General features: G+C 38.4%; 1 protein-coding gene across 6 annotated transcripts in view; it reads left to right on the top strand.

Moving 5' to 3' along the window:
- SMARCA2 (SWI/SNF related, matrix associated, actin dependent regulator of chromatin, subfamily a, member 2) overlaps positions 1-13,417 on the top strand; it is a 119,121-nt gene that overhangs the window by 48,638 nt on the left and 57,066 nt on the right. For all 6 annotated transcript variants that reach the window (XM_054186642.1, XM_054186646.1, XM_054186644.1 and 3 more), the window contains 7 exons: positions 915-1,085; positions 5,708-5,761; positions 7,088-7,218; positions 7,409-7,469; positions 8,990-9,090; positions 9,397-9,544; positions 12,624-12,787. In XM_054186642.1, the coding sequence (XP_054042617.1) occupies positions 915-1,085; positions 5,708-5,761; positions 7,088-7,218; positions 7,409-7,469; positions 8,990-9,090; positions 9,397-9,544; positions 12,624-12,787 (830 nt within the window). The remainder of the gene's footprint in view (positions 1-914; positions 1,086-5,707; positions 5,762-7,087; positions 7,219-7,408; positions 7,470-8,989; positions 9,091-9,396; positions 9,545-12,623; positions 12,788-13,417) is intronic.

The raw sequence follows: 13,417 nt of genomic DNA, 5'->3' as shown, positions 1-13,417 counted from the left end.
ACCTGAGTCACAGAGTCACTCAGGCTGACAGAGAGCTCTCTAGGCCAACCACCTTCCCAAAGCAGTGCCAACATTGAGTTCAAAGCAGGTTGCTCAAGGCTTTTTTCAGTCATGTCTTGAAAACCTCTAAGGTCAGAAACGGCACAACTTCTGTGGCTGTTTATATCCTTCTGAAGTGCAGCCCAGCCCTCGAGCATATTGACTGCTATCCACCAGTTTCGTGTCATCAGCAAACTTGACTAGAGTGCCCTCCATCCCTTCCTCTGGGTCACTGATAAAGATGTTAAACACAACATGCTCCAGGGTAGAACCCTGTGCTATCCCTCCTCTTACTGTCTCCAGATAGAATGTGACTCTCACTAGCTCTGTAGAGAAGGACTCAGGGGGGTATTGGTGGATTAAAAGCTGCGCACGAGCTAGCAACGTGTGCTTGCAGCCCAGAAGGCCAGTTGCATCTTCCACCGCATCAAAAGAAGTGTGGGCAGCAGGTTGAGGGAGATGATTCTGCCTCTCTACTCTGCTCTGGTGAGGGTAGATTTAGTTAGATATTAAATTCATTACTGTGCGGGTGGTGAGACACTGTAACAGGTTGCCCAGAGAAGTTGTGGATGCCCCATCCCTGGAAGTGTCCAGATTGGATGGGGCTTTGAGTATCCCTGCCCATGGCAGTGAGGTTGGAACTTGATGATCTTTAAGGTCCCTTCCAACCCAAGCCATTCTATGATTCTGTGATGATTCTATGACCCATTAACACAAATGTATGACGCTCTGGGACATTAGTTGTCCATTTAGTTGTCCCCCTACGCAGATCATAACAACCTAACTAACATAACACATGATTATGGACCTAGGAATTGGTTGCTGTTTCTTTGGAACCATTTCTGTCATGACTGATGTCTGTTTTGTATTGCTAGGCTGAAGATGAAGAAGGCTACCGTAAGCTGATTGACCAAAAGAAAGATAGACGACTGGCCTACCTATTGCAGCAGACAGACGAATATGTGGCTAACTTGACTAACCTGGTATGGGAGCACAAACAGGCACAAGCAGCCAAAGAGAAGAAGAAGAGAAGGAGAAGAAAGAAGGCAAGTAATTGCGACTGGTATTTTTAGGCCATCTCTTCTTCAAATCCCGTTTTAATGTTGATAAATGTAGTGATACCCAATTGTCATACCCATACCAGAGTATCTAAAATCATCTACACTGGCAAATTCTTAACACTCATCTCTCTCCACTGAAATATGTAAGAAATATTTCCCTCCCTCCCTCCCTCCCTTCCTTCCTTCTTTCCTCCTTCCTTCCTTCCTCCTTCCTTCCTTCCTCTCTCTTTCACTCTCTCTTTCTTTCTCTCTCTTTCTTCCTTTCTCTCTCTTTCTCTCTTTCTCTTGCTCTTCCTCTCTTTCTCTTTCTTTCTCTCTTTCTCTCTTTCTCTCTTTTTTCTCTCTCTCTTTCTTCCTCTTTCTTTCTTTCTTTCTTTCTTTCTTTCTTTCTTTCTTTCTTTCTTTCTTTCTTTCTTTCTTTCTTTCCTTTCTTTCTTTCTTTCTTTCTTTCTTTCTTTCTCTTCTTTCTTCTTCTCTTCCTTCCTTCCTTCCTTCCTTCCTTCCTTCCTTCCTTCCTCCTTCCTTCCTTCCTTCCTTCCTTCCTTCCTTCCTTCCTTCTTCTTTCCTTTCTTTCTTTCTTTCTTTCTTTCTTTCTTTCTTTCTTTCTTTCTTTCTTTCTTTCTTTCTTTCTTCTTTCTTTCTTTCTTTCTTTCTTTCTTTCTTTTTCTTTTTTTCTTTCTCTCTCTCTCTCTTTCTTTCTCTCTCTCTTTCTTTCTCACTTTCTTTCTCTCTTTCATCTATCTCCATATATATATGGACATGTGCAAAGGATTGGACACTGTCCTGCATGACATATTCTTGTCTCTAAATTGGAGAGACATGGATTTGATGGATGGACCATTCAGTGGATAAGGAATTAGCAGGATGGTCACACTCAAAGAGTTGCGGTCAAACAGCTCGATGTCCAAAGGGAGACCAGTGATGAGTAGCATTCCTCAGGACTTGGTGTTTGGATCTGTTTTAACGTCTTTGTCAGTGACATGGACAGTGGGATAGAGTATACCCTCAGCAAGCTTGCTGATGACACCAGGCGGTGCGGTCAGCATGCCGCAGGGAAAGGATGCCATCCAGAGGGATCTGGACAGGCTTGAGAGGTGGGCCTGTGCAAACCTCATGAAGTTCATCAAGGCCAAGTGCAAGGTCGTCCTGCATGTGGATTGGGACAATCCCAAGAACAAACACGGACTGAGTGGAGAATGGATTGAGAGCCGTCCTGAGGAGAAGGACTTGGAGGTGTTGGTTGATCAGAAGCTCAACATGAGCCAGCAGTGTGGCGCTCGCAGCCCAGAAAGCCAACCATATCCTGGGTTGCATTAAAAGAAGTGTGGCCAGCAGATGAGGGAGGTGATTCTGCCCCTCTACTCTGCCCTTGTGAGACCCCAGCTGGAGTACTGTGTCCATTTCTGGGGACCTGTAACACAAGAAAGACATGGACCTGTTAAAGCGAGTCCAGAGGAGGGCCACAAAGATGATCAGAGGGCTGGAGCACCTCTCCTGTGAGGACAGGCTGAGAGAGTTGGGGTTGTTCAGCCTGGAGAAGAGAAGTCACTGGGGAGACCTTATAGCAGCCTTCCAGTACCTAAAGGGAGCCTATAAAAAAGTTGTAGAGGGACGTTTTACAAGGCGGTGTAGTGACAGGACGAGGAGTAATGGTTTTAAACTTTAAAGTGTGTAGATTCAGACTAGATTAAAGGAAGAAATTCTTTATGGTAAGGGTGGTGAGGCACTGGAACAGGTTGCCCAGGGAAATTGTGGATGCCCCATCCCTGGAAACATTCATGGATGAGGCTTTGAGCAACCTGGTCTAGTGGAAGGTGTCCCTGCCCATGGCAGTGAGGTTGGAACTTGATGATCTTTAAGGTCCCTTCCAACCTAAACCATCCTATGATGAAATTTGCTATTAATAATTCCAAAGAAAGTGAGAAGGAGGCAGGTTTAGAAAATTGTGGGCTGTTAACATAGATTTGCTTATAGACTTTCTACAGGCAAAATTGGGACAGACTTGTAAATTATGATTAAAGTACCCAAAAAGGATGCAATGCATCCAGAATACATGGTATGAAGAAGATGGGAAAAGTCTCGTTTGTGTAGTTGTTTCAAACAGGGCAACTCTTATAGACCTCCAGATTCTACACTTGGCTCAGTCCATTGGAACTGAATAGAGAGAAAGAATTTGGGTAGGTTTGTTACAGTAAGTGGATATTCTGCCAGTAGTGGATATTCTGCCAGTAGTATCATTCATTGTGCATTCATAACATTTAATTGAAACTTTTCAAAATTACCTTTCTTCATATGAAGTATTTTACCCTGTGAGAGAGACTTGTGGAAACCGAACAGTGCTGTTTTCGAAAAAATAATTCTGTTTGTAAAATAATCGTTAAGTAATTTGTCATTTTTGTGACCTCTGAATACCTTTCATCTCTTGCAGGATGGATAAGAGGATTTTTATAATCCATTTCCATGCCTGGTTTGCTACTAATTACTGATATAAATATAAACATTATAAGGTTTACAAGCAGCACTTTAAATATGCTAATACATACCAGCATTTAAAAAATTCTAACTTTGGAGATTAGTGGCTTAAAAAATGCTCCATGTTTTCTCCTGTCGCTCTCCAAAACTACTTTACTTTTTTTTTTTGAGTGTGTTCTTAACACGGGAACAATCCCCCGCTTACAAAGTGAAGATGTAACGTCAACAGTGTTCTTGACCTGTATTACCAGTGAGAACAGACATCATTTAATGTACAGAATTCACAGTAGAGATAATCCTTAATGGGATAATGTGTGGAGTAAATGCACTGCTTTAATGAAAAACATTAATTCCTTCACCAATCCACGTCTGTAATATGGTTATATTTCTATGTAGGTTTAGCTGAAGTACATATGAAGAACAGAGTGTCTTCTGGCCATGTCAGTAAAGAGATAATATTCTGTCACTGAAGTAAAAACAAAATATTGCCTCATAAATATTCAGTGCTTATAAATATGCTTGCCTAAAACCTAAAGGAAGATTAGCAGAAAAAAAAATCTCAGCTCTGTCTTGATCATCTGCACCTTTTTGTTTGTAATTAAATTCTTTCCACCAAGCTTTTGCTCACCTATGAAGGATACAGGAGTGCACACAAATACTACTCTTTGTTTAACTTGCTATGCAACCTTTCACCTTTATCCATAGGAGTTTTTCTTGTCATTATACGAAGAATGAAGAAAATGTAGCTTCCTACTTTTATAAAATTGGTATTTCCTTGTCAAGGATTAAATTGTCAAGATTAAAGACATCTTTGCATAGCCCAAAATACAAGTGCAAGATATCTGTTGTTATTTACATTTATCTCCTTTGTAACATATGATTCTGCTTTCCAAAATTGTTTTTAACTATAGGTTGTAAATTGTCTGGCTTATTAGCCAGATTTCCATTTTTGCTAATACTAGTGAAAAGGTATTTAACAAAGATAATTAGGCATGTGTCCTGAAGTCTGAAGGCTATATAAATGTAATAAGAATAAACTTTTTAAAACATAGAATTGACCCATGCCTGTTGCTGCATGTTCATTTGAAGTTCATGCCTTGGAAAGTGGATTTCAATGGCAAAGACCAAGAGCAAGCTCAAGGCTTGGAGCAGACCTTGAGGATCTCAGTATTCAGAAGTGCACCTATTCCTTAAGTATACTTCTTAAATAAAAGAAACAGCTGGATTATTTGAATTTATCACACACATTAACAATACTTGGAATTTGTTTATCTCTAGAACATAATTCAGGAGGTCTGTTGTTGTTGGTCTGATCTGTTTACGTTGGCAACTGAAATAAAACTGTTTTGTGGTACCGCAAGCCCAGCACTGTGGCAGGAGTAGACACTGTATTGTATCCTTTCTTGCTCATTGCCAGAATTGTTTAGGAAAGTTCCAATTCAGAACCAAGCTATGCCTTCCATTATCTCATACTATCCTGACATTTTGAAGTAGGGTAAATGAGGATAGGCTTTGATGAAGATACTGCTTATTCATTGGAGTGGTGCATGGAGAGAAAAAAAATCTGGCTTACTCCAGCTAAGATCTTCAAGGTTCTTTTTGTTTGTGATTTGAGTAATTGTGGTCTAGACTTAATTGAGATAATGTATAAAGAACTTCCCAAATCCCCCCGCTAGTTAGTTGTCAGATCCCAGAAAGTTGTGTACGTACTCAAAATAAAAGTGTCTGCACGCATGTGTGATCTGTGATGCCTGGTGATACCTCTGAAACTGAGATTAAAGCACTTTAGAGGAAATTAATAGCAAATCACATGAAAATTAATTACTATTTTATTTGTATTAGCATAGTCTGTAAGCAACTGACCTCTCGTCTGGACCAGAAATTCAGTAGGCCAGCCACTTAGATGCCATTTTATTACAGTGACTAGAGGTATTTTAGGTACCCTGTTTATACTAGTAAATGGTTTGTGTGTGTAGTAGTAATTGTGTGCCTATTTCTACCTATACCCACCCACACCTTAAATTACATGCATCCCAGGCAATTCAGAAATACAGTGAAACACTTATATCATGTAAAGTATTCTCTCTATACCTGTAATTTGACTATGATATTTTTCACTTCTTCATTTGTTGTAGAAGGCTGAAGAAAATGCAGAAGGAATGGCATCTGGTCTTGGTCCTGATGGAGAGGTATGAATTTTACAAGGTGGTTTTTTTTGTTGTTGTTGTTGGTTTTTTTTTTTAAAGTGTCAGTGATTGTTCTGTGTGCCATTGCTACAGCTTAAGAAAAAATCATCACCACAAATGTACTAAGAAGAGCTGTTGTTTATAACCAGCAAAAAAAATTACCTGGATTAACATTTATGCTTTCTATTCAGAAAACTGAAGACAAGAAAAAGATACTGACTTTATCACAGAGTATGCTGAAGAATCCCTCTCAGCTTTGTTGCATGCTTAAAAGTAAATGGTTTTCTTGCAGTCTGTGTGTAGACATAATTTACTTTCTAAAATGAGGTTGTAAACATGATACTTTCTAGCTTCTCATTTTATAAAATACATTGTTGACATTGCATGTAGTTGCCTTTCAGACACAGAACAGACTATAGTATTATGGTGGCTTAAGACATCTCAAAGTTCTTTCTTCCTCACAAGCAAATGGAAATGAGTAATTTTTCTGTGTCATTCCTTGAATAATATTTTTCATTCAGTAGCAGAGCATATGCTGCCTCATTAAGAGCTATTCTCTTAATGCTATTTTTCTGTTACTTTTTTTTTTATATAAAGACTTTAGAATGGTATTTATTGTTTTACTTTTGAGTCTTTTTATACTTGCAAGTGATATTTTTGCGGATGTAGTTATAGCAAAGTGTGAGGAAATTATTCTTCAGTAGAAGCAGTAGTAGAAGGCAAAAAGGTTTTAAAGTAGAAAACCTGTGGGCAAAGAAAACAGGGCAAAGAAAAACCAGAAAAAGCAATTATGCTATTCCAGTTTTGTTAGATCACCAAAGTAAAAGGTTTTGTTATTGCAGGTGCTTTATCAGCTTAATAAAACAAGTCAGGACAGTGAATCTTCAAAATAGGCCTTCTTTACTTAAAAAGTTAGCTAAATTGTGACGTCCTTGTTTCTCCATATAAGAGAAAAGATCATAAGGTGAATGTATGTTCTTTTGTTATAGATATACATTGGTAAAAATAACAGGATTAAATGCCTATAAACATACACACCTTGTGTCTTGTTTCACAGAAGCCAACAGTGTATCCTTTTCCATGCTGCTCTTGTTAATTTATTTGGAATACTATGATACATATGTGGACATCACATAGAATATGTTACACACAGAAATACTGTGACTCCGTGTTTGCTTGTTAGCCATGTGAGAAGATGTGGCTTCTAATAACAAAACTTCACCGCTTGTTCAGATCTGGAGTTTGGGAGATGCCATTCGTCTTTTTATTATGTATGACAACCCTGAAATTCAGTTGCCCTATGGTATAAAATTTCATTTGAATTTTTAGCCCATAGATGAGAGCAGTCAGATGAGTGACCTTCCAGTCAAAGTGACTCACACAGAAACAGGCAAAGTTCTTCTTGGACCAGAAGCACCAAAAGCAAGTCAGCTGGATGCTTGGCTAGAAATGAACCCCGGGTAAGGAGTTAGCATGCAACTAGGCTGCTTTTTCTATTTGCATTGATATTTTTCACGTGCCTCTCTCAGTTCTCTTCTCCTCTCCTCTCCTCTCCTCATTTATTATCTGTAAGCTGAGTAGGAGGTGTATTGGACCTAATCCCTCCTCTTCTTATCTGTAATTCGTAATCTTCCTGTCATCTTTGTACAGCTATGAAGTTGCTCCCAGGTCAGACAGTGAAGATGAAAGTGGCTCTGAATATGAGGAGGAGGTATGTGTCTTTAAAAAAAATATTGTGGCAAGCAATACAGTAAAAACCAAATACTTACTCCACGTGGTATTTCTCTCTTTTTCATAAGGAAGAAAGGGAAAGTGATAGCAGGTGTGTAGGTGTTTTAAGAATAATATAAACAGGAATAGTAACTGGTTTTGTAATTCTTCTCAGTTCATAGCAACTGCCCTTTATATATGCTGTAAATGCCTAACTGGTAATTGGGCTTAGGAAAAGTAAGTGTTTTAGTCGGACTATTAAGAATCATGAACCAGAGGATATAAGCAGGTTCTTATTTTAAAATACATGTTGTAAAAGGCTGTATTGTGGCTTTGTGCTGCATTAAGTTAACGTCTTTAATGTTTATGCACTGGAGGTTTTATTGGCAACTCTGAATAACACAGTATTTATATATTATGTTTATTAAAAAGTTAGGGATTACATCAGGGGTTTAGGTTCAGACTGTTCAGGGTAGTCTTGATTCAGTACTTTAATGCTAATTTAAATACTATTGTTACAGAAATTCTAAAAATAATCTTAAAATTAACACACACAAAGATCCCAACCTTGCAGGGTTGTAATACTAGATACTGTGAATAATCAATACCAATACTTGCATAGCATTTTTCAGACAGATACTTTCTAAATCAGAGCAAAACTGAGGAGTAGAGAAGTAAAGGACCATGTTCAATCAACAGGCTAGTAGCAGAACTAGGTATAGAATTCAGAGCTCCTAAATCTAGCATTCTTTACAACACTACACCAAATGACCGCTGAATCAGACTGGACTGTATGATGTTAAGGTGCATGCCTTTGTAGGGCTAATTACTGCTAATGTAATTCTAGAAGACTCTCAGTATTAAGGTAGGAGGGGAGGGCCTGATACCTGTCAGATTCTAGGAGGAATGATAAAAGAGATGTGCCTGCATTTTTAGCACAGACTCTTCAGCAGCAGTGTTGTTTACAGCTAGGGAAATCCTTCTTAGGAGATTACACGTGCACAACTCAGCAGTGTTTTGTTCAGCTTCATTAGTGAGATTTTAAGTTGTTGGTTATCCATTGCAACTGTAGCCAGAAAAAAAATTGGTTTAAAAAGAGTAAAAGTGTGGTCTGTTTTTAAAAAGTTAAGAAACTAGCAGCCTAAACCAGCAATTCTTGGCATTTTTTTAAGCTTTATTAAATTATCACACATCTGGAATATGATATAAATATATACACAGTATTGGAATCCTCTCCATGAACATGGTAGACAGAGTAAGGCTTTTAAGTAAGGCCAAGGGGAAAATACTTTTTATTTCCAAGTATCATGACTTCCTGTAGGTTAATGTATGTCAAAAATTATCTTCTTGTGCTGCAGTGCAGTTCTGTTGCGGAATAGGTGTAAGTTGAACTTTGTGATCAGGTTTCTCTCATAAAGCATTGATCAATGAAAGCTACCAATATGTGAATGCCAGTTGAAAGTATGACTTAGGAAGATGTCGCACTTCCCAGCACCCCTGTTCTTTTTCTGTATTCTATAGGATGATGAAGAAGAATCAAGCAGGTTAGAAGCGGATGAGAAGATACTCCTGGATCCTAACAGTGAGGAAGTTTCTGAGAAAGATGCAAAGCAAATCATTGAGTGAGTGTTCTTTAGGTGCTGTTATTGCTAGCAATTGTGATTTCTTACGGTTTCCCAAGAGTAGCTTGTTCTAGATTATAGTGAGTTCTGGTAGCTCCTCTGGCATGAACATCTGCAGGAGAAGGAACATGATAATTTGGTATTAATTGTGTGCTGTTTATAAAGTACCTTGCACCCTTTGGTGTACTCGCCAGAGCTGGGGATTTGCAGTGTTTCTTTAGAAATTTACAGTGTTTCTTTTCTTGTGGGCTGTGGTCAAAAAAAGTTTTTGTGGGAACTGATTTTAGTTCTTTTTCTCCTTTCCAGGACAGCCAAACAAGATGTGGATGATGAATATAGCATGCAGTATAGTGCTAGAGGGTCTCAGTCCTACTACACAGTTGCTCACGCAATCACAGAAAGGGTGGAAAAGCAGTCTTCTCTTCTTATTAATGGCACACTAAAACATTATCAGGTGAGAAATCATTAAAACATTAAAATATTTAAAACTTGGAATTATGCTTGACATTTCAATGTGGTATTTCAAGTGGCAAACTTAAAATTTGTTAAGAAATGCAAGATCTCTAGTAGGTTAGAATTTGGGAATTATATGGACTAAGCAATGAGAGTTACCTATCACAGATAATGTTTCATACATACTGCTTGAATAATACCAGCTTTCTCCATATGCCTGTAACTTTTTTTTTCATTGCAGACCAATAATATTTTGGTTTTGCTATTCTTCTTGTTGACCTGGAATTTCAATTCTGCTTATTGTTTTCATTTGTGGTGGGTTAACAATATCTTTCTTTAGGATTTAATTTTTAAATTAAGGTCCTAATATTTCACTGCAGTAATAGATAAAATTTGAAAACAAGAAAAATATTTTGGTATGGAGGTTGATGTCTCATATTCTTTACAGACGTTCAGTGGACTTAGTAACTAGGAATTTCTGTATTCTGGCATAAGCTAGATTCATGCATGATTGAAAATATTGTTGGTACATATTTTCAGCACTTCTACTCTTGTACAGCTTACTAGGAGACTCCAAGAACTTTATTTCTACATCCGCATAAAAGAAAGAATAATACTTACTCACCAAGATGTCATAAAGATGTATATCTATTTCTACTTGCAGAGAACTAAGAGGACGACTGTTTCCTAATTGTGCAAAGCATTATAATTTCAGCCCTTGCTTCCTGTGCTCCTCAACACTGCCATCTATTACAGTAGCTTGTTTAAATAACTTAAAATTCAAGAGATAAGATGATTTCTCTTTTTAAAGCATTTTAGTGTTTTTATATCGGGCTCCTTACTGTGGGACATGGTGGGGAAACGAGACAATGAACAAAAGCTGAAACAAGAGGGTTTGCACTTGGTGTGAGAACAGCAAGGACAGCATCTCTGTGGAGCAGGTGCTCAGAGAGGTTTTACCTAGGAGGTTTTCAGTCACTGACCATGTAAAGCCTTGAGCAACCAGGCCCAAAGGCTGGACCTGCTTTGGGCAGGGGATTGGCATAGAGACTGCCTGAAGTCTGTTCCAAACTGAATAATCCCATGATCCTGCTGGTTCATAGCAAAACTCCACCTGAATTTGAATTCTGTTGTGAATCCTTAGCACTTCTATGTGTCTCACTGTGAGCCCTCAACAAAAAGAGGAACATGTCATACAGAGACTGAGTTTGAACATGATAGGCTAAATAACTTCTGGCACCACTGAAAAATGCTGTGAGTAAGATCAAATCCAACCATATAGAGAAATATGTCACTTTCTCAGCTATGACACCGTCTTTATTTTTGCTGCCTCATTGTCAGTATGTTTTCCAGCTCGCGCACCCAATGAAAGGGAGCCAACAGATGCAGTCAGCAGCCTTCTTTACTGCATAATCCTGATTCATTGTCTGGGAAGGTTTACCTGATGTACTTAATGAATACTGTATAACAATACTAATTTGATAGCCATATTGGCTTAAAGTACTCATGGATGGGAAATTAAGATTGTGATAATTGCTTTACTTCCTGAATTGTAATTGTAATTACTTATGGAACATGGAAATATTGTAAAATTATGCAGATCTGTGTTTTGCAATGCAATTTCCCTGTGTGCTACAAAGCAAAATAATTCAGTCTGTGGAGTTACATAGACTCGGGGGTTACCAGTTAGGATGGGTCCTTCAGCTGCTCAATGTAGTATCTAGCAATTGAGTAAGTGGATTTGTTTTTTGTGGTGTCTCTTCTATATAGTAATTGCACCAGAAGTAGGAGGCACACTTCTCTAAGGAGCTTTATGTTGGGACTGTTGAGGCTTGGCTTTGGTTCTAGCAAGAATGTTCTGAAGGAGACTGTTCTGTGACTCTCCCCTTCACTCCCTATAGTTCCCTGTCCTATAGATTTTACATTTTACATCCTTCTGAACTTCTTTTCTGCTTTTCTGTGTTTCTTACTGTCAAGTTGGGTCAGATTGCTTCTTCCTTCGTATCATTATATGTCAGTGGAGAAAGTTCAATGATGTAGAAAAGTGTTTTCCTGTTCTCAATTCTGAAGCTACTTTGCAAGTGGGATATACAGTTGCAGAACAAATTCTGATGGTGGCCTGAGTATTTAATACCTAAATATAAATCAGTCAGCATGTACACAAAGCCAGTAAATTGGCAACATTATTTTGGATACTCTCTCGCAGGGACAGGAGAAAGTTACTTCAAGTATGTAGTGTTTTCTCTCTGAACTTTCTCGGGCCTATTTATTTACTTCTCTCTCCATGCATGAGACACATAAAAAGTCTGGATCTTAGAAGTAAAAACTTACTCTGCACTTGCATGAGTAATGTGGTACACACATATGTGGAAGTCTGTGTGACATGAGAATAATCTGAGTCAGTGCTTTCTAGCAGTAATCCTTGGAGTGTGAAACTCTGTTATGTAGACATTTCTTAGCTACAGTACTTTGGCTTCCTACCAGCTCTCAGATTTTATACACAAGGCATAATGAGAAGGCCTACTCTGACATGTGGAGGTATGGACAGCAGACACTAGAAGTGCTGCAAGAGCTTTAGCATACCACTGGTGCAGTTGGCAAGTGTGAGGCTTACGTGTATTGTGCAAACTTGATGGGTTTGGTTTTGAAAGGTTTTAATTGACAGAGGCAAATGACATGAAATATACACAGAAAGTTTAACATTTGACAGTGTTGAAATTGAAGAACAAACTCTTATTAAGTATTTATCAGACTTACACGTGAGTGCCTGTGTTGCTTTGTCTGCAGTACAAAAAAACCTCCATGTATGAAATCTGACTTCTTCTTATGGACTCTGCTAAACAGGAGTGATGATTTCCATATAGATCTTACCAAAAATTTATCTTGGGGTTTTTTGTGTGGTTTTTTTTTTTTTTTGTGGGGGGAAGGTGTTAGGATAGCTAGAGATTCTTATGCATATAGTATATGAAAGGAAATTCCACGTCTAGGTAGGCAGGGACATCTGAACCTTGGTTCTGTAGTACTGGTGTTAATTATTTGTGTGGGTTTTAAATAACTGAAATTATTATTCTTCATTTCAGCTCCAGGGACTGGAATGGATGGTTTCACTGTATAATAACAATCTGAATGGAATTTTAGCTGATGAAATGGGACTAGGAAAGACAATACAGACCATTGCACTCATCACTTACCTGATGGAGCACAAAAGACTCAATGGCCCCTATCTCATCATTGTTCCCCTTTCGTAAGTAAAGGATCCCTTTCATAAGTAAAGGATCCCTTTCTGCTATTACCATTCTAAGCATTGCAGATTGGTTTATTTGGAACACACACTTGTTTTTCATGTAATTACAAGATCAGGTGCACGTTGGAATTACACTGAGCATGTATTCAGTGTTTTCTGTGATCATTTCTTCCCGGGTAGTTGTCTGGCATTGGAATGGTAACCAGAAGGCTGATAAAGCACTTGATTCCATTAGTTTCACTGTCTACTCGGCAAACCGAGTAGTTAGTTTACTGTAATTCACTCTTAAGCTACAAGAGTGTGATGGTATTTCTTTAATACGACATGCCTGCAGTTCCCTGTTCAACTTTTAACTGTGATACTAAAAATCTGTTGCTTAATTCTTTAAACAACTGGCTCACCATGTCATACCAAGTAATGATGCTTTAATGAGGTTGGATGATCTTTTAAGCACTGTATAACTAGCCCTGGATGAGTAATATTCACGGTTCGGTCAGACATCCAGATTGTGATTGTTTATTGTGCTACCTCCTTTTGCTTTTCCTTAGCTTTCCAAGATGCTGCTTGTTTTATACATTTCTTTTAATGCATTTTCCTTCCTACAGAGGTGAGGTGTGGGTTTCAGTGATT

The sequence above is a fragment of the Rissa tridactyla genome, chromosome Z (genome assembly GCF_028500815.1).
Source record: "Rissa tridactyla isolate bRisTri1 chromosome Z, bRisTri1.patW.cur.20221130, whole genome shotgun sequence".
Classification (NCBI taxonomy): Eukaryota; Metazoa; Chordata; class Aves; order Charadriiformes; family Laridae; genus Rissa; species Rissa tridactyla.
This window is presented reverse-complemented; position numbering and strand designations above follow the sequence as displayed.